The sequence below is a fragment of the Lissotriton vulgaris genome, chromosome 1_1 (assembly GCF_964263255.1).
Source record: "Lissotriton vulgaris chromosome 1_1, aLisVul1.2, whole genome shotgun sequence".
Classification (NCBI taxonomy): Eukaryota; Metazoa; Chordata; class Amphibia; order Caudata; family Salamandridae; genus Lissotriton; species Lissotriton vulgaris.
The window spans coordinates 977,023,794-977,043,226 of NC_141685.1; the positions used below are offsets into that span (position 1 = coordinate 977,023,794).

The window sequence follows — 19,433 nt, forward strand, 5'->3', positions numbered from 1 at the left end:
CGCGATACGTAAGCATTCGGCGCACTTACGCGATGCGCCCCGGGGCACGTAGCGTAAGCGCGTCGGGTCATGTGACCTGAAAATAACACTTTTCATTGGTTCATAACAGTTTTGGTTTTATAATGATGAAACCCCTGGTCTTGTGACCTGAAAATAACACTTTTCATTGGTTCAGGACATTTTTTTTCCAAATAATGAAAGCCCCCACCTTTTTTCCTTATTCTGACTTTGACTTTGACTGAGGAAGACCTGCTTTGATATCTTTGAGGTATATTTTGTACTTTGAAATGGCTACAGTAGCAGCATCAGCTGGAGCATCTGCACCACCACCACCACCACCAAGAGGACCAGCACAACATTACATTGGTGGTCAAGAAGAAGAGGAGGAGGAGGAGGAAGAGGAGGAGGGGAGGAGGGGAGGAGGAGGAGGTGGCTGGCAGAAGACAATACCCCATACCAACCCAAGCCACACATTGTATGGGAGTTTTTTTCCAACCCTGAGGGAAAGAAAAAAGTGAATGCAGCAAAGGTGACTTGCCTTATCTGTGACATGGAACTTTCAAGGGGTAACCCTAATAAAAAATATTAATTTGGGAATAATACCATGATTAGGCACATGCAGCGCAAGCATCCGAACAACTATGCTGCTGCAGAGATGAGAGAACTGGACAGCAACCCTCCCCAATCTACAACCAGCACCTCCAAATGAGAACAACCCACTCCATCGGGACCAGAGACAAGGGAGACAATCCCTTGCATCCAACCATTGTTTGGAGAATTCAGGATTACGTGTATTTATTGTGGTAAGACCATCTCCTATGGTGAGCAGAGCATAAAACTCATCCTCCTTGCTGGTGACAACCACAATTGCCCCAAAAAACCCTTATTTTTTCCTGATTTTTTTTTGCTCCAGTTGAGCCATTTTCAATTCCCTGTTTTTTGTTTCTCCCCATAAAAATAACAAAAAAAAATTACAAAATAGTTCATAAAAGCCAAAAAAAGTACAAAATGTTCAAAAAAACATTTAAAAAATATAAAACAACAAAAAGAAGAAAAAAAACAGTTCTTTTTAGAACTACCTCCAATTTATAAAAAAAGGCTTCATTTTTGGAAAAGTCTGTCATTCTTTTTTCCCCATGGTACGCTCCCTGGTCCGCTCCCCGGTCCGCATACCGGGCACTCCCCTCGCGCAAACCCCCCCCAAATTTTTTTTTTATTGCCTGCGGGGCCCTTTTATAGCCCCCACATCAAACCTAGGGGGTCAGGGGGGGTCTACTCTGCCCCCTTATGGTCATTTCCCCCTTTGATTTTTCCACCTCTTATGTCTCGATTTTACCGAGACCCAAGATGGCGGCCGCTCCGGACTGTTTCGAATGTTTACAGACACCCGAGAGCCAATCAGCTTTCCGTGCGCAAGTCGCGTGGCGCGCCCGGAGCGCTCCCCGGTGCGCGTACCGGGGCACGGCTATAGATATATATATTTTTTTTACCTAAATTACTCAAAATTCGCTGGAGCACATATCTTGAGACATAGCAAAGGCACATCGGGCTACCAGTTCCTACAATTTTGCCAAGTTTGGTGGAAATCCATTCAGCCGTTCGGGCTAAAAGTGAGGTCGACCACCCTATGGAAATTAACATGGGGAAAACACGTTTTGGGACCCCCCTTTTATCTCGGCTCCCGCTTAACAAATCCCCCCCAAACTTCCAGGGAAGGACCGGAGCGCCGCGAGGCAAATTTGAGGAAATTTTCAGGCAGATACGTCAACCGGCGCCAAAGTTATTCAAAATAGAATGTTGAGATTTTGCATTGAAAAAAATCCTAACTATAACTACCTACTGGCGACCGCCAGTAGGTAATCTATACTACTATTATAAAGAGAGAACTGTGTCCTTTGAGCCAGGTAAACTCGAAAAGTACACCACCAATCCAAATATCCAAGACATCTTTGAAAACCTCAGGGCGAGCAGAAGGACATAGGCTATTAAAAATAAAAAATATATGTCATTTAACATTTTTTTAAATAAAAATAAAGTAGTCCCTTGCAAGTAGCGCTGGATGCGACGTCTGCGTGATGACATCATTTGAGCTCCCTGGCAAAACTTTCTGAAATGGCGGCGAATCGTGCTGCGGGGGGGGGGGGCAAGGCTGTACAGCTCTGCGGATCGTGCCCACGTGCTTGCTGACATCATTTGCGCTCCCTGACAACACTTCCTGAAATGGCGGCGAATCGTGCTGCCCAGGGTGTCCGAGGCTGTGCATCTCTGCGGTTCGTGCCCATTGACGGAAGATCGCGACCTGCTGGGAGGACTGCCGCGGCCCTGCTTGCTGCTGGGCGAAGTGGCGGCCTGTGCGGGCAGGGTGCTGGAGTGGGACCGGACAATCCCTTAGAGCGCGGACGGGGCGAGTCCTGGAGTGACTGGCGCTGCTTCATGCGCGGTGAGCGGGAGGTAGCAAACGGTGAATTACAGGAGGAAAAGTGCCTGGAGCGGGACCGGTGGCTGAGGTAAGGCTCAGGCTCTCCGGGACACGGGCGAAGGGGGGCCGGGGCGGGAGGGGGAGGGGGCGGGAGGTTGGCCCTGAACAACAGCGGCTGAGGTAAGCCTCAGGCCCCGGGACACGGACAATGTCGTGGCGGGCGGGGGCCTGGGCGGGAGTGCACGCAAGCCTGAAATGCTGCCCTCAGCCCCCTTCTGCCCCAGGCAACGCTGGGGCGGGCTGCTAGTATATATATATATATATATATATATATATTCTGCTCGGCTTCAGAAATCGTATCTTCCAAAGAACCGCACTCGTGGAACCAAATGATTTAGCAGTGCTCACACCATAAGTTTATTCACAGATGTTAACAGACGCGTTTCAGCATTACGCCTTCCTCAGTGTCAATTACATTGTGGAGACTCGCCTGGGATATAGCGGCAAAACAATCATAAACATGGTAGACGGACTACCTCAGTTTTAGGGTCGCGCCATCTTGGAACATGTCAATACAGTTCACAGTTAGGTGCATATTACCCCATGTTTGGAAACAGATTCAATCTTGCCGTGGATCGGCATGGTACCCCGTGTATGCACATCCGGGGAGAATGTGGGGTGCTCTAGAATAAAGCCCCAAGCCAACGTTTCCAAAGTCCATCACGCCATGTATTGGCAAGTCCTATATTCCAGTCTACTCCAGTGCACAATATATACAGTGTCCCAGTTCGCCCTTCACCCATCATAGGATCAGTTTATAAAAACCAAACTTCAAACTTCTGCAATGTAATAGTCTCTTGTACATGAGTTCATGGGAAAAATGCCAGATTTAGTGTTGGTTCTCTCATTAGTTATTTTCCCAGATGCACCGCCAATTCCTCCCCATGATTCAGCCCCCTTGGTACTTTGGTCATAAGGTCTATTATGTACCTTGATTCAAGGCGTCTCAGTGTTTTTAACCTGTCACCTCCTCTTGGGTTTTCAGGTACAAAGTCTAAGCCAAAGTACTGTAATTTGGTCCTGTCCCGTTGGTGCACCAGATCAAAATGTCTCGCAACTGGGTATGCAGGGTCAGCTTTTTCTATTGCCCTTTGATGTTCAAGTACCCTGATTTTAAGTTGGTGGATCGTACTTCCAATATATTTTAACCCACAAGGACAGATTAGGCAATAGACTGCAAAGTTCGTACTGCAGGTTAGAAATTTCTTGATAGGTTTGGTGATACCTGCTCCTGGGATGTCATATTTCCGCACTCTCTTGCATCCCGTGCAGGCCTTACATTTCCCACAGGGGAAAAACCCTCCCAGCTCTGCAATTTTGCCTGTTCTTGGAGTTGCGTTCTTGAAATGGCTTCTCACCAAAGAGTCTCTTAATGACCTTGCCTTACGGTACGTGATCAGGGGCTTAGTTGGGATATCGTCTTTCAATATGGGATCAGTTCCTAGAATATGCCAGTTTTTTTGCAAGATCTTCCTTAATCCCATAGAGTCACTGGTGTATGGTGTGATTAGGCGAAATTTCCCTTCATTTTTAGATTGTTCATTGGGTGCTTTTGGCTTTAAGAGATCTTCCCTTTTGATTTTCCTCACTTTTTTCAAGGTTTTATCCAGAGACACTGGATCATATTCTCTTCTGCTGAACCTTTCTATGCAACCTGCTGCAGCTGTTTCAAAGTCCTTCTCTCTGCTGCTGTTTCTTTTCATCCTGAGCAGTTCCCCATACGGGATGCTTTGTATCAGCCTCTTTGGATGGTTGCTATCGGCTCGCAGAATGGAATTGCCTGCCGTCGCTTTGCGATACAGTGATGTGTGCAACCTGTTGTTATCTATTTCCACCCTCAGGTCCAAGTAGTCAGCTGTTGTCGAGCTTATTGTTCCTGAGAAGTGTAGGTTGCAATTGTTGTCATTCAGGATTCTTATATATTGTTGTGCCCCCTCCATCGTCCCTTGCCACACGATGAAGAGGTCATCAATATACCTGAACCACTGTATCACTCTCTCTGTTCCCTGTCCCTCAGTCTGAAGGACCATGGGCACCCGCTCCTCCCACCAGCCAACGAACAAGTTCGCATAGCTGGGAGCAAAGCAGGTGCAGGATTGAATCTGTTTCCAAACATGGGGTAATATGCACCTAACTGTGAACTGTATTGACATGTTCCAAGATGGCGCGACCCTAAAACTGAGGTAGTCCGTCTACCATGTTTATGATTGTTTTGCCGCTATATCCCAGGCGAGTCTCCACAATGTAATTGACACTGAGGAAGGCGTAATGCTGAAACGCGTCTGTTAACATCTGTGAATAAACTTATGGTGTGAGCACTGCTAAATCATTTGGTTCCACGAGTGCGGTTCTTTGGAAGATACGATTTCTGAAGCCGAGCAGAGTGTTAATGCGGGTACCCATTACCGCAAGCCGCACCCGCCCGCGAGTGCCCTGACTTTCCAGTGGGACAGGGAGCGTGATATATATATATATATATATATATATATATATATATATATATATATATATATATATATATATATATATATATATATATATATATATACTCACTGAAAAAACCATAGGTTATAGACCATATATAGTTAGGAATTTGCATTTACAAAACCTTATTTTACTCGCATAAAACCATTGAAATTTCATATATAGTTAGATGCGCTAACTATATATCGCGCACCCGCAATCCACTGCTGATGATGTCACATATTACATCATTCATGACATGGTTAGTGACATCACTGATGACATCACTGATGACATCTCAAATGACATCACTGATGACATCACTGATGACATCTCAAATGACATCACTGATGACAACATCCAGTGACTGTATGTTTCTGTAAAGTTAAAATGTGACTTACATAATGAAGAATGAGTGGATGTATAAGTGTCTGGAAAAAGGATTTAGTAGGTGCATAACTGACTGTATGAGAGAATGATTAAATGTGTCTTAATGAGTGCATGGGTTAGTGACTAAACTATCTTAATTTGTGCATCATTATATCTGTTGTTCTACAAACTGCTGCATGTGTTGATCAGTATCTATATGAATAACTGTATGGGTTATTGATTGGTTGTCCAAGTATTTGTATGGGACACTGAGTGAGTGTGTATGGGTAGCTGGGAGGTGTGTGACTCTGTACATAGATGTGTGAGTAGTTGATTCACTATATGTATGGGTTCAAAACTGCATGTGGAAACAGCTGTATGGGCGGATGACTGTGTGCATTAGTGTATTAGTGAGTGAATGAATATCTCAGTGCTACATGTCAAAGTAAGTACATATGTAAAACACAGTACATGTGAGAGTTGACATATATAAATAAGTGTGCATAAGAGCCAGTGAATGTGTGAGTGGCTGTGTGGATCATTGTGAACTTGTATCAGGGATTGTATAACAGAGTAAATATGTGTTAGTATATGTTTGAATAAATAAGGTGTGTATAACTGTATAGTTGAGGAAATGGAAGTCTGATTGATTGTTTGCATGACTGACTAGGTGTGTGAGTAACTCCATGGATGAGTGACAGTCTGTGACTGTCTGTTTACACTGATTGTATCTAAGGTTATATTAGAGTCTGAAGAGGTTCATGGTATTATCACATGAATGATATCATCAGTGATGTGATCAGTAATGTCAAATGAGATGTTATCAGTGATGTCATCAGTGATGTCATTTGAGATGTCATCAGTGATGTCATCAGTGATGTCACTAACCATGTCATGAATGATGTAATATGTGACATCATCAGCAGTGGATTGCGGGTGCGCGATATATAGTTAGCGCATCTAACTATATATGGAATTTCAATGGTTTTATGCGAGTAAAATAAGGTTTTGTAAATGCAAATTCCTAACTATATATGGTCTATAACCTATGGTTTTTTCAGTGAATTTTCAAGGTTTTGTAAATGCAAATTCCTAACTATATATGGACTATAACCTATGTTTTTTTCTGTGAATTTCAATGGTTTTTTAATAGCAAATATCAAAAGCTGTCAAATGTCAAGTACGTGATAGGTAAAAACGTTTTCGTGTTTATGCACGCTGATGTGCTTTGAACGCTGCCCCCCCCCTCCCCTCTTTTCTCTTAGTAATACTCTCTCTTTGCAGATAGTGAAGGGTAGTTAACGCAGACCTTTACCCCCGTTGTAATCCGTCGTACCTGCTTGTCTCTCCATTTCATTGATTGTTATCCAAGCATTTCTGTTTTAGAATTGGTTCTCTTTGGATCATTCTCTATTTACAAACAAGCACAAAGTCGCAATACTCTGTTTAGTCTTTGCAGATATTGAAAAATCGTGTAAAAAAATAAAAGTAATCGAGCAAAATCAGTAGACCACTAATTGGATCTCTTTTTGACCTCGCTAAAATGCAAACATTAGGAACACCCCTTCATGAGAAATACGAAAATAGTGAGATGAACTAAGCTCCACACCATGATGGCTGCAAGACAGATCGACTCCGCCACCCACCCCGCCCAAAATAACAACAAACCCTATGCAAATATTATAAATAGATACAACACACCAGCAAAATAAAAGGGTAAAACATTTTATTAAATAACTATTTACATAACTATTTTATACTTTTTGTTGCCCGATCCGGCTAGCTCAATCGATCGAGCATGAAACTCATGCACTGATAGCAAGCGTTGCTGCTAATGCTATGCAGACAAAAACTGGTTTTCAGTTTGTACATTCTTTAAGATTTTTCCATCCAAGGCTGGTTGAGAGTTTGTAGAACGATGGCTTCAGATTTTCTACATACGGTGTGGTGGCGCGGACTGGGAGGGGGCGCTTCGCTCCTGCCCCCTCCCCAAGTAAGATTTTCATACGTGAGTGTTCGTTCATGCTTTTGGTCCCTGAGTTGCTTCGATGTCACTGCCTTATACAAATGGCATAAGTCCTGGATGTTGAGTGCCATACTTCAGAGTTCTAAGCAGCGCTTGTAACACTGTCTAAACCTTATTTGCACCTGCTGCAGCTTCACTATTCAAAGTAAGTGGGGTCCGTTTGTGGACCTGACTGCATTAGAAAACAATGTGATACGGTGCCTCCCTAAACGGCTTCACGGAGGCCCCCGAGGGGCGGTGAAATGGCGCGGACTGGGAGGGGGCGCTTGGCTCCTGCCCCCTCCCCAAGTCGTGTTGCCCTGGTGTGGCCTGAGATCGCCCCCGACATAGGCGGCCGGCTCCCGGGGTCCGGCGGATTTTTTTGCCTTTTGATGATCCTTCCATTCTGGACCTTGTCCCACAATCCGTTTAACCTGAAGACACGCTGTAGTGGGGCGCCCCTTTACCGTTTTAGTTGCCATTTCTCCCGCTTTTGCTACTCTGTGCCTCTTCCGCCATTCAGCTGTTTACCGCCCGCTCTTGCGACTACAGCGTCTCGCTCACCATGTAGTTGAGTTGCTCCCGCTCTTGCGATTTAACAGAACTTTTTGGACTGCTGAAAACGGTTGTACTCCGACCGCTGGTTGGTGGAGATATTTTGACTATATTCTGGACCTGCGTTGTCGCATAATGCGTAATATGACGCGCCGCGTTAGCGCACCCGGAAGTGCTCCGGTGCGCAAGGCGCAGCTTCCCGGAAACGATCCAGAGCGCGCCGCGCAGCGCGTAACGTAAGCATAACAGGTCATGTGACTTGTTAATAAAACTTTTCATTGGTTCATTTTACTTTTGTTTTCCTAATGATGTAAGACTAGGTCATGTGACCTAAAAATAACACTTTTCATTGGATTAAAACATTTTTTTTCCCAAACGATGAAAGCCCCACCTTGTTTCTGGATGTTTCATACTGAAGCTGGCGTCACCATGAGAGCACCACCATCTCGTAGCTCCGTCGTGGCCATTCCGCAAGCAATCATGGCAGCCGCTCCCCACCGGAAGCCTGCGGGAGTCGAGATCCCCAAGACTTTTGTACAATCTTCAAGGCTGAGGGGACGCTTTCGAGAATAGGACCCAAGCCCTGGCAGACAAGCGTCCGAGTTCCAAGGTGTCCCAGGGCCATTTTACTGGACCAGGCCCAAATCCGAAGAGCCGGCCGCCATTTTAAGAGTCCTGTGGCAGCCGCCTATCGCTGCACCGCAAGAGTGGGAGCAACTCAACTACATGGTGAGCGAGACGCTGTAGCCGTAAGAGCGGGCGGTAAACAGCTGAATGGCGGAAAAGGCACAGTGTAGCAAAAGCGGGCGGAATGGCAACTGAAACGATAAAGGGGTGCCCCACTACAGCAGACGAGCCTCCGCCATGTGCTTCAAAACTGCATACGTATCTCGTGATATCAAGGTTGGGCAACCAGTACACAACAAGCAGTTACGAGTCCCATTTACACCGGAGCCATTTTGGGCGCGGCCGGGCAGGTCCAAGATCTACTGAAACATAACAAATGAGGCTGACGTCTCTGAAGCAGTTGACGCACAGCAGGACATAGCAAATAAACATGAAGTCTCTAAAGCTGTTAACTCACTGCAGGACAAAACAAGTGAACCTGAAACCTCTGGAATAATTGTCGCTCAAAAGAACAACACACAAAACTCTGTAGAGCCTGAAGAAAGAAAAACAGAAGGGCACTGTAGTTTCAGACACACTTAACACTAATGACTAAACAAAGATATCGTCTGTTTATGAAACAGTTTTCATGTTCACAGAATTGACAAAGAAGTGTGCAGACACCAATGCTATTAAGAAACACATGGAAATCCCTAACGCATCAGCATTCTCGGAAAAGGTTGACACAGATAACATCTTAAGGAACAAAGAAAGACAAAATAAGGATGAGGAAGTTATCACTTTAGTTTTTTCATCAGCTAGCGACAGCAAAAAACACATTGTAATGGAGATTAGAGAGGCTACGGATGGATAAATAAATTATCAAAAGAAATAGCGACTCCCCCCTTTAGCAGATTAGCTAAATCTTTGCGTAATTTGGACATTAAAGTTATATTATTGTTGTTGTTGTTGTTATGGTTATAGTTCTGGTTAATTTCAGCAAGAAACACATTGTAATGGAGAATAGAGAGGCTACGGATGGGTGAATAAATTATCAAAAGAAATGGCGGCTCCCCCCTTTAGCAGATTAGCTAAATGTTTGCGTAATTTGGGCATAAAAGTTATATTATTGTTGTTGTTGTTGTTATCGTTATAGTTCTGGTTAATTTCCATTCAGACTGTCCTACACAGCACCACTCTAGGTAAACACTACTTTATGTAAAACCTGCACTTAGTTGGTCACCATGGGGTTTAAAAAAGGGATGGTTCTTCACCCGGGTGCCGTCCACAACTCAGCACGTTGTGCTGCCTTGGGACTATTCGCACAAAAGACAGCTTCGGACCATTGTTGTTTATTTTTATCAAAAAATGTTTAAATATATTTACAGTTTTTGTTGCGTTCGTTATATTTAAAAGTTAATAAAGTTTTATAATCCTACTTTTTTGGAGTACTATATATTATTAAAAAATCGGGTGAATGGGGCCTTGAATCGGGTTATTGTCATGTGTGTGCTTTGCAAGTGTACTGCTACAGGATCCGACATTTCAAACTCAAATGCACGTTCTTTTTCTTACCTTTCCAAAGCATGGAGCGCAATAGCAGGCAGAGAAAGGGTGATCCTGGCAAGTTGCTGGCATCCCCCCCCCCCGCCCGCTCCTGAAAGAGGGCACACACACACCGCCGCCCGAGTACTTCACAGATCTTTAAAAGACCATGCGCTTGTTCATGAGGCTTAAATGGTTTATCACCCCTTCTAGAACCCCTGCATCGACCCTCTGATGTTTCCTGGAAGAATTAGCACGTAACACAATACCAAGCCCTGTCAGCTGAAACCCCCGAGGAATCGTGGAGCATATTATCAAGGGGGTTTATTTCCGCTTTTTTGGCTTTAAAAGCCAAGAAAGCGGAGATAAAATTATCTCCCTATTACCAAGCTGTCGCTAACTCCAGTTAGTGACAGCTAAAAGGAGATAGCGACCATCTTGGGCCCCGCTTTGCATGTCAGTGATATCTATCACTAATGACATGCAAAGTGGGCGTGCCAAGATGTTAGCGACTGGAAACAGTCCCTAACATCGCTATCTCCAATTACCAAATTTTGGAGATATTCGCGCTAAGTGCGAATATCTCCAAAAGCTAACACCTGCCCTGAGCAGTTTTTAGCCATGTTATCCAATGGGAGGTGGATAACATGGCTAAGAGCATTTGCTGGATAATGCATGAATATCGCTGACTTTTCAGCGATATTCATGCATTGCGGCCGTTTTTTATCGCTTAGGAGATAAACCTTGATAATAGCAAGGTTTATCTGCGATAAAAATCGCCGATGTGCGGCAATAATTTTTGTCTCTAAACAAGTTAGAGACAAAAATTATCGCTAGTTGTTGGTAATATGCCCCCGGGTTTTTGCTTGCAGAAATCGGGAGGCGGGAGACTAGCACTGAAATCAGTAGTCTCACGCCTGAATCGGGAGGGTTGGCATGTCTGGATTCTCTACAGCTGGGGCCATAAACTACATCCGCAGGGCTAGGTGATAGCCTGGGACCGGCCTGGCATCTAAAATGGCTGCCGTGCACGACAAAATTGTGGCATTGGAAAAAAGGCAAGATGGCGCAGACAATGTTTATCAATAAGGATTCATTTATAACAAAATATTTTATCGCACTGACAAATTGGCGGTCAACGCTTCCTGATTTCCATCGAATCGAACGTTAACAGACGTCACGCAGCAAAAAAAAAAAAGCTCACGCACAGCCGCTGGAAGACATGTATCAACATATATGAGCCTCCTCAGCCACCCTCAGAATACATAAGGGATTAGGATACGTCTCCCGCACCCCCTTATACCTAGTAATTTAATTAAAACGAAGCACAAAATGGCGAATTCCCGTTTCGCTACCAGTTTGCGGCCCAGTTCGCGGCCCGGGAAGCGCTTCTACCGTGAAAAATAAATTTTTTTTTATTTTCCCCACGGGACCCTTTAATAACCCCAACAACATTCCTAGGGGGTCAAGAGGGGTATACCTTGCCCCCTTTCATTAAATTCCCCCTTCGTTTTTCACCTCTTCTTCTCTCTCGATCCTACCGAGAGATAAGATGGCGGCCGCTCCGGACTGTTTAGAATGTTGACAGACACCGGGGAGCCAATCAGCTTCGCATCGCAAAGTTCCGTTTCGCGAAAAGTAAGCGGACCGGAGCGCAGCCCGGAGCGCTGTTACAGATATATATCTTGTTTTCAACGTTAATTTCTCAAAATCCACTGGAGCACATATATTGAGACCTAGCAAAGGCACATCGGGCTAACAGTCCCTACAATTTTGCCAAGTTTCGTGCAAATCCATTCAGCCGTTCGAGCTAAAAGTGAGGCCAAAGGCCCCATGGAAATTAACATGGGAAAAACGCGTTTTGGGACCCCCCTTTTTTCTCGCCCCCCCCTTGACGAAACCCCCCCAAATTTTCAGGGGCTGCTCAGAAACAAAATGTGCCATTTTCCTGAAAATTTCAGCCGGTTCCGTCCACAAACGCCAAAGTTATTAGACATAGAATTTTCAAAAGTTCCATAGACAAATAATTCTAACTATATATACCTACTGGCGACACGCCAGTAGGTAATATATATATATATATATATATATATGTATATATATATATATATATATATATATATATATATATATATATATATGTGTGTGTGTGTGTGTGTGTGTGTGTTTAAATTGATCACACAATCTTCAAATCATTTACTATAAAATCATATTGTGAAAATAGAACATATGAGTTTTTCTTTTTGGTTTGGATTTAAGTTAACATTGATTGTTGGTCTCATCTTAAAAGAGAGATAGAATTGATTGAAATATCCCATACTTCGTTTAAGCAAACTGGTGGCATAACCACTGTTCCCTTAAAGTCTGTGAACCCAGCAAGACCTATGTTAGTTAATCTTTCCCAATCCTCCAGGCTAAGATGCCTTAAGATTGGAAAGGCAAATATTAATGTGCCAACTGCACAAATACATGCATTACTAGAGACAACAGGGTCTTAATCCCCATATTATTTCATCAGCCCCTCCATGCTTGTAAGCAATGGACTTGCCATATTTTTATTAATCCCTGGAGCACACCTACCACTGAGGGTAAATACATTTATTTAGATATATAAAACATATCTTTAAAAGATTCTTCCAGCACATTAATACAGTCTTATAACTTAAAAGAAATTAATAAGAACAAAATAAAATGGGGCCTGCTTAACAGCGCTTACAGCAACGTGTCAGTTTAGAAATTAGCACTCCCAGAAAATGCAGATGGAATTAACTACATATTATTCTGCACAATGGTCCAATTTTTCTAAAAGACTATAAGCATGCTGAACGAATTTGGCCAATTTTATGTTTAAAACAGTGTTCTCTAAGGACAGAGCAGCAATAATGGCGTGTCTACAAGTCCGAACTCCCAGCCTGTTCCATTCCGGCCTAAGTAGGCGTCTGCGTTGGAGGATAAAACAAGGGCATATACAAAGCACGTGCAAAAAAGTTTCGTTTGCTGACCCACACCCTCTGCACGTGTGATCAGCCCTTTTTTGACGCCATACAGGGAGATTTTGAAGGAAGCGCCAGTCTCCCAGTCTTAGGGCGATCAGACATCGCTTTAGATGATAGGAGAATGTTGTTGAAAGGTAATTTGCCAGGGATAGTCATTTATAGCAGTTGATTACTGCCCAAGCATGGCTTCGTTTCACAAGGAGAGCTTTGTCCATGATCAGGGATTTCAGTCTTGTAGCTTTTTTGATTGTATTTTTGAAGTCAGTCTGGCTTGGGTTAAGGGCCCACAGATCCGCAGCAGACATTTGTTGTATGTAGTCATTTAGGAGGCGGCCGAATGTTCCCCCTGGATTGCTCATACTGATTTCGTTCCAGACCAAGAATTCCAGAGTACCAGCTTCTGCTTGTCTTAGTTTGTGGATCAGGTTAAGATATGAGCCAACATTAGAGGATTCATAGTTAATTAAGCCCAACTCTAATCTGACCTGTGCTGGCGAGGAGGAACTCGGCAAATGATGCAATTTCTTATAGAGTTTAGTTGTCAGTTTATTTAAGGAATTATTCATTTATCCCTTGAAGATCTCTATGCCATACGAAAGTGTGGGCCCGATCTTTGCTCTGAGCACTTCCAATAGGGGCAAAACCGTGGGGCCTGAGAGTCTCCTCAAGAGCTTAGCCAAGGATATCATTAGCGCTGTAGCCTTGGCTGCAATCACAGTGCTCTGTTTGGTGAAACTGCCCCTGGAGTCCAAATGGACCCCTAAGTATTTGTATGATTTGCCGGTAGAGATGGTTTCTTTGTTTATTGTCCAGCCTCCACCGCTGTAGCATTTTTTGCCAAACGGAACAACCATAGTTTTTTTCATGTTAATTTCTAACTGGTTGTTAACCGTGTATTGCGTTAAGGCGTCCAGGAGTCTCTGTAGCCCCACTCTAGTGAGACTGAACAGTGCCAAGTCATGGGCATATAAGAGATTGCATAATGCCGTGCCTCCTACTTTTGGTGGATGGCTAATTACTTTCTCTAGAGAGCTTGATAGGTCCACAATGAATAGATTGAAGAGAAGGGGAGCCAGCACGCATCCCTGTTTGACACCACGAAAGGTCCAGATTTTCCGGGAGAGATGCGTGCCAGACCCTAACTTCACTCGAACCCATGTGTTGGAGTACAGCAAGATGATGGAATTCAGGATATTATCTGGGATTCCCCTCTGCTTCAGTTTTTGCCGCAGAGCAGCCCTAGGAACCCTATAAAATGCTGCCTTGAAATCGACAAAGCAGCAAAAAATCATCCTGCAATTTGTATAGGCTTTGTCAATGATGGTGGAGATTGCCAATAAGTTTGTCATTGTTCCTGATTTGGCAACGAACCCTGTCTGATTTAAAGGAATCAGATTTTTGTCCTTTGCCCATTGTCTGAGATCCTCCAAAATGAGGCCTGCAAAGTGCTTTGCCTCTATGTCCAACAAGGCAATTAATCTGTAGTTGTTCGGGTTGCCTCGTGCTCCGGCTTTAAAGATGGGGTGGATAATTGCACCCCTCCACGAGTCCGGAATGATTTTGTGGCTCAGGGTGTAGTTAAAGAGATTTGATAGCACCTTGGACCAGAAAGGGGCGTCGGATTTGAATAGCCTCTGCGGCAGGCCATTCGGGCCTGGTGCTCCGTCTTGTCTCCCTTTCGTCAGTGCTTTGGCTACTCTTTCTACAGACAATTCCTCGAATGAGGAGGGCCCCTGCGTTTGATTGGGTAAAAGGTTCGATGTTATGCCCGTGTCAATGTCAGAGGCCCATGTTAATCCAGAGCGGTCGGGGTTATCTTGTGCCTGGAAATGCTCTGTTAAGTACGAGATCCAGTCTGCTTCCTGGATGTTCGCTGATCCAAAGGATGTTGTATTTTGACCGATGTTGTTGACAAGTGAGCAAAATGTCTTTGAGTTCTGTTGTTTGCTTTCCCATACCAGTTTAACCCAGAATCGAGATTCCTGGTCCTTTCTCTCTTGGGTAACTGCCTTCCTGAATGCCTTTTGGGCTTGACGGTATATATCAAAGAAGCTGCTGTTCCCTGGGAATTTTAAAAGCAACCTCAGTGCATTGTTTCTTGTTCTTTTTAATGTTTTTATCATGAGGAGTGCTGTTGGTCCTACTGGTGGTGTGCGATTTGGGCCCTGCCTTATCGCTGGGTAAGTTCTGATCAAATGTGCGCATAACTGCGACCATATTGCTGTTGGGGAGGCCATTTGGTCTAGCGCACACATGATAAAATCCTTGCTTGTTTTCAGAATACATTGACAGTTGGACTCACTCCATTTCAGGCGTTTTAAGTTATCGGAATATATTCCTTTGTATGTAGATGGTGCCTTTTTATGGAGAGCTAAATTTGTAGCAAAAGAAACGACCAATGGCCTATGGTCGCTTTCGAGCCTTGGAAGGACGGAGAAGCTAACCAAATTGGACAGAAATTCCGAATTACAAATAGTAAAGTCCAGATAGGATTTTGTTCTTCCATTTGACCAAGTCCAGTTTGGGAGGGAATCACTTGCTGATCTTCCATTCACCACCAAATACCCAGCGTTGTAAAGTCTCAATACGGTGACCTCACCTAATATATTGAAAGCTTGCGTGGGGGTTTGGATTGAGGGACAGCCTCAATTATGCTGGTCTGGTTGGGTCCTTCTGAGTCTGCTATATTCCCCTGGAAAAGGTTAGTGTTGAAGTCCCCTGTGATGATGCGGTCCGAGTTGGGATATTCTGTGGCCATATCGTTCATTGTTTCACAGAATCTGGCCAGGTGGTCTTTTTTTGTGCGGGTGTTGGGATTAATATACACATTTATAAGTAAGAGCAATCACTGTCTGCTCCGTAGATTGATTTTAACCCCCAGTAGCCAGTCTTCTTTCAGGTTAAGTTGACTGAATTCACCTTTTAGATTGTTGGATATGTATGTAGAGAGCCCGCCTTTAGGGTGGCCGAAGCGGCTGTCCCTCAATGCCTGTTTCCAATATTCAATGAATCCTTCAACGGGGCGGCCCTCAAGTTCCCATGTTTCCTGCAGGGCGATTGCCACATGTTCCCCCAGGAAAGACATAGTGTCTTCATTTGCAAATTTTTGGTGTAGGCCGCTGATGTTCCATGAGCACAGTGAGAAAAGTGGCTCCCCCTTGCTGCTGACCACACTGTGCTGTTGTATCCCTGGCAGAGGGATGGATTTTAATAAATTATATGTTTTTGCTGGTGGACCTATCACAGATGGTCAGTTTCTGCTTTTTATGGCCAATACTGCTGGCAGCCATCCTTAGGCATAGTCAGGTTCATTGTTTCTCACCACTGTTTCAGGGCGTTTAAGTTCTGTGTCCGGCCCTGAGGCATTTTTTAGAACAGAGAACGGCCTCCCATGCTCTGTATTTTTGGTGAAGGCCGACTTGTTGGGTGTAGTTGCTCCTGATAGCAACGTGATTGGATACCCTGGTGTTGAAAAGGGGTGCACTCTAATCCCCCAATTCCGCAGTGTAGCCTTGTGTTCGAGAAAGGCTCCAGCCCAACCTGCCTGCATGAAAGTTACAACAGTGACTTCAGAGGGTTGGTTTCCTCGTGGGGGAAGAAATTCAATTGATTCGATGGTGTTCGTGTCCAGACCCACTAGCCCCGGTATGCCTTCCGCTAATTTCAGCAAGTTTGATCTGTTAAGAATATTGTGCCGCCCCTTAGATTTGTACTCACTGAGGGTAATAAACTCTATATAAATGTGACAGTCCCTTGAGTCCATCTAGCCAGAAGTGAAAGGACCCATAGAACGGTGACAGTAACTTGACCCGTCCTGTTCCATGAGGGACAGTCACTGTATATGTTGTTATGCGTGTGTCATTGTACATTGAACTAAGCTTCCTGTTACAAGAAAATATATTTATATAAGTGCAAAAAACACCACAAGATACATGTGTATTTGAGACACTGTACAAATTGCTGCTTCGATGTACGATTAGGTGCCTATATAGAGGTTTGTACCTACTACTAAAATGTTACTGATCGTCATGTGTATGTATACGTTTGTATACGTTAATTTCTGTTAAAAAAGAAAATAATTTTAAAAAGTTGCATACTTCACCACAAGATAAATGTGCACGTCAGACCATGTGAAAATTGCTTCTTCTATGTAGATATGGGTATTTGTATGAAGGGGTTTACTCCTGCCACTAAAGCTTTACCAAGTGTCAAATGTATATGTATGTATAAGTTAGTTTCAGGTTTGTTACAAAAAATACTCCCTCACCTTTGTCGCATCCTATCCCACCTCCCTCTGTCTCAAACCCAAACCTTTCTGGATATTTTGAACTCCCAAACATCCTTCTCATTCTTACTCCTCCTTTTTAGCCAATTCACCAAACTAACATGCACACACGGGACACGGCCACTACTTACAAAAACAACTTACTACTTCCCCTCTTCAAATCGATTCCTATCATTCTATCATTTATCTAAACTGTACTAAACACTAAAGGAATCAAGAGAACACAACTAACACAGCTAATCCACACAAAAAGAAAGCACTTATTACTAATCTATTAACTATTAAACTCTAATCCAGGGCTCCAGAGTAGCGCGTTACTAACCGCGAAGCGCTTCAATGCCTCGTCAGGGGTATTAAGCACTATATAAAAACAATTTACGATTACGATTCCCAAGACAAAGAAGTTCTGGAAGTGAAAGGGTCTACATACTTTGACCCCTCTAATCTGAGAGGTGAAATGTTTTGTTTAATTGTTTTATCCTCTGAGCACTGACAGACGTAAAAGTGTCAGGATCTCCCATAAGCCCATCCACTGTGAGATGGAGGCGCTATACACCGTACGGTCCTTTGAGTTTTTCCCATATTACTTGTGAAATGTTCTATCTCTCTGTTTTTATCCAGCCATATGTATGAAATGAAAAAAGTTACTTTTTCATTGAACCACCCTTAAGTTGTTCAGCTGTCTGGCCTTACTTTCCAGCATTTTAAAACATTGACTACGTTGATGTTGCCTTATCTAATCGCATTGTCTCTTCTCACTGCAGGTTACACTCCTTATGCATGTTCCTGTGGGATGGCCTGTGGTTCCTGGGACATTAGAGACAAACAGACCTGTCACTGCCAGTGCGCTAAAATTGACTGGACAAATGCTCACTGCTGCAAGATTGTTGAAAGTAATCCAAACAATCGCTAACTTTCTCAGTCTAGGATGCCTACACTTTATCACCCCAATACTGTTAGCTGAGTAGAATGGAGAAAAATAATCCAACAGCAGTCATTTGTGTTCTGTTTTTAACTACTGAGGAAAGGAATTGTGCTGCTTTTCCTTCCAAAGTATATTTGTTCCTCATGCTCTTCATTCCAAATACTCCACTCTTGGTAAATTGTTTGATTAAAAGAAAAAGTCTTGTTCCTTTCATTTTACTACCCTGGTTCAGATTAAACGCCTAGACTGTAGAAATAAATCTCACCCCCTGAATCTTCCGCCTTTATTCGGTCATTGAGCGGTGTACACCTCCGCTTATCTACAAATGCGGACCTCAAGTATCGGGCACTAAAAAGGAAAAGCTTTCTCATCTAGCTTATACAGTCTCAATGGCAGTCACAAAATTATATTTAAGCTTCATCCTACTTATGCAGACTCAATGCTTGTCAATGATGTGTGGTAGGCAAAATTGCACACAAAAATAAGTTACTAAATGTGTAAGGACAATTTAGTTTTTAGTGGGATTTCCTTTTCCAGAATTCCATTCGTCTGAATAAAGACAGTCACCTTGATTATCAATGAATTATTGTGATTTGGGGACAGAATGTGTGCTTGTCATTGTATGTGGGGTGGAATGTCCATTCTCAAGGCGGTGCCATTTAGAGCTTCAGAACTTTTGTTACTCTTCAGTTCTCAGCCTGATGTTCTGTTACAAACTATGGTTTTTCATTGTATTTTGTTTTCGCTTTTTCGTTATTTTATCACTTACTACTGTATTTTCTTTCGCTGCTTTTACCTCTGTTCATTTTATGAAAATCTCAATAAAATGTACTTGAAGACATTATGGTTCTAACTAGAGCTTTATTTGAAGGACTCTCTCAGTACACATCCATGTTGCCCCATTGTAGATTTTTGTTTTCAACAGTTGCAACAAACTCCAGAACCACATATGACTAAGGATGCCCCTGGCCGCCCTACGTTGTTATTTACATGCCTGTGTGCTACAATCAGTTGCGTAGGAAGCGGGGTGCAGTGGGTGCGGGCCACCCCGGGTGTCATCACTGAAGGGGTAACAAAATGGCACTGAGGGGGGGGGTGACAAAAATATGTGTAACTATCTTTTTTTCCTTATTTTAATCATTTCAATGTGGGAGGGGGGGTGACAAGAAATTTTACGCACCGGGTACCACCTGACCTTCCTACCC

At 43.6% G+C, this 19,433-nt stretch overlaps 1 protein-coding gene across 1 annotated transcript in view; it reads left to right on the forward strand.

Moving 5' to 3' along the window:
• LOC147748328 (resistin-like) overlaps positions 1–19,069 on the forward strand; it is a 93,818-nt gene extending 74,749 nt beyond the window's left edge. The window contains exon 4 of the mRNA XM_086936409.1: positions 18,068–19,069. Coding sequence (XP_086792535.1) covers positions 18,068–18,216 — 149 coding nt within the window. The 3' untranslated portion in view covers positions 18,217–19,069. The remainder of the gene's footprint in view (positions 1–18,067) is intronic.
• The last annotated feature ends 364 nt before the right edge of the window (positions 19,070–19,433 follow it).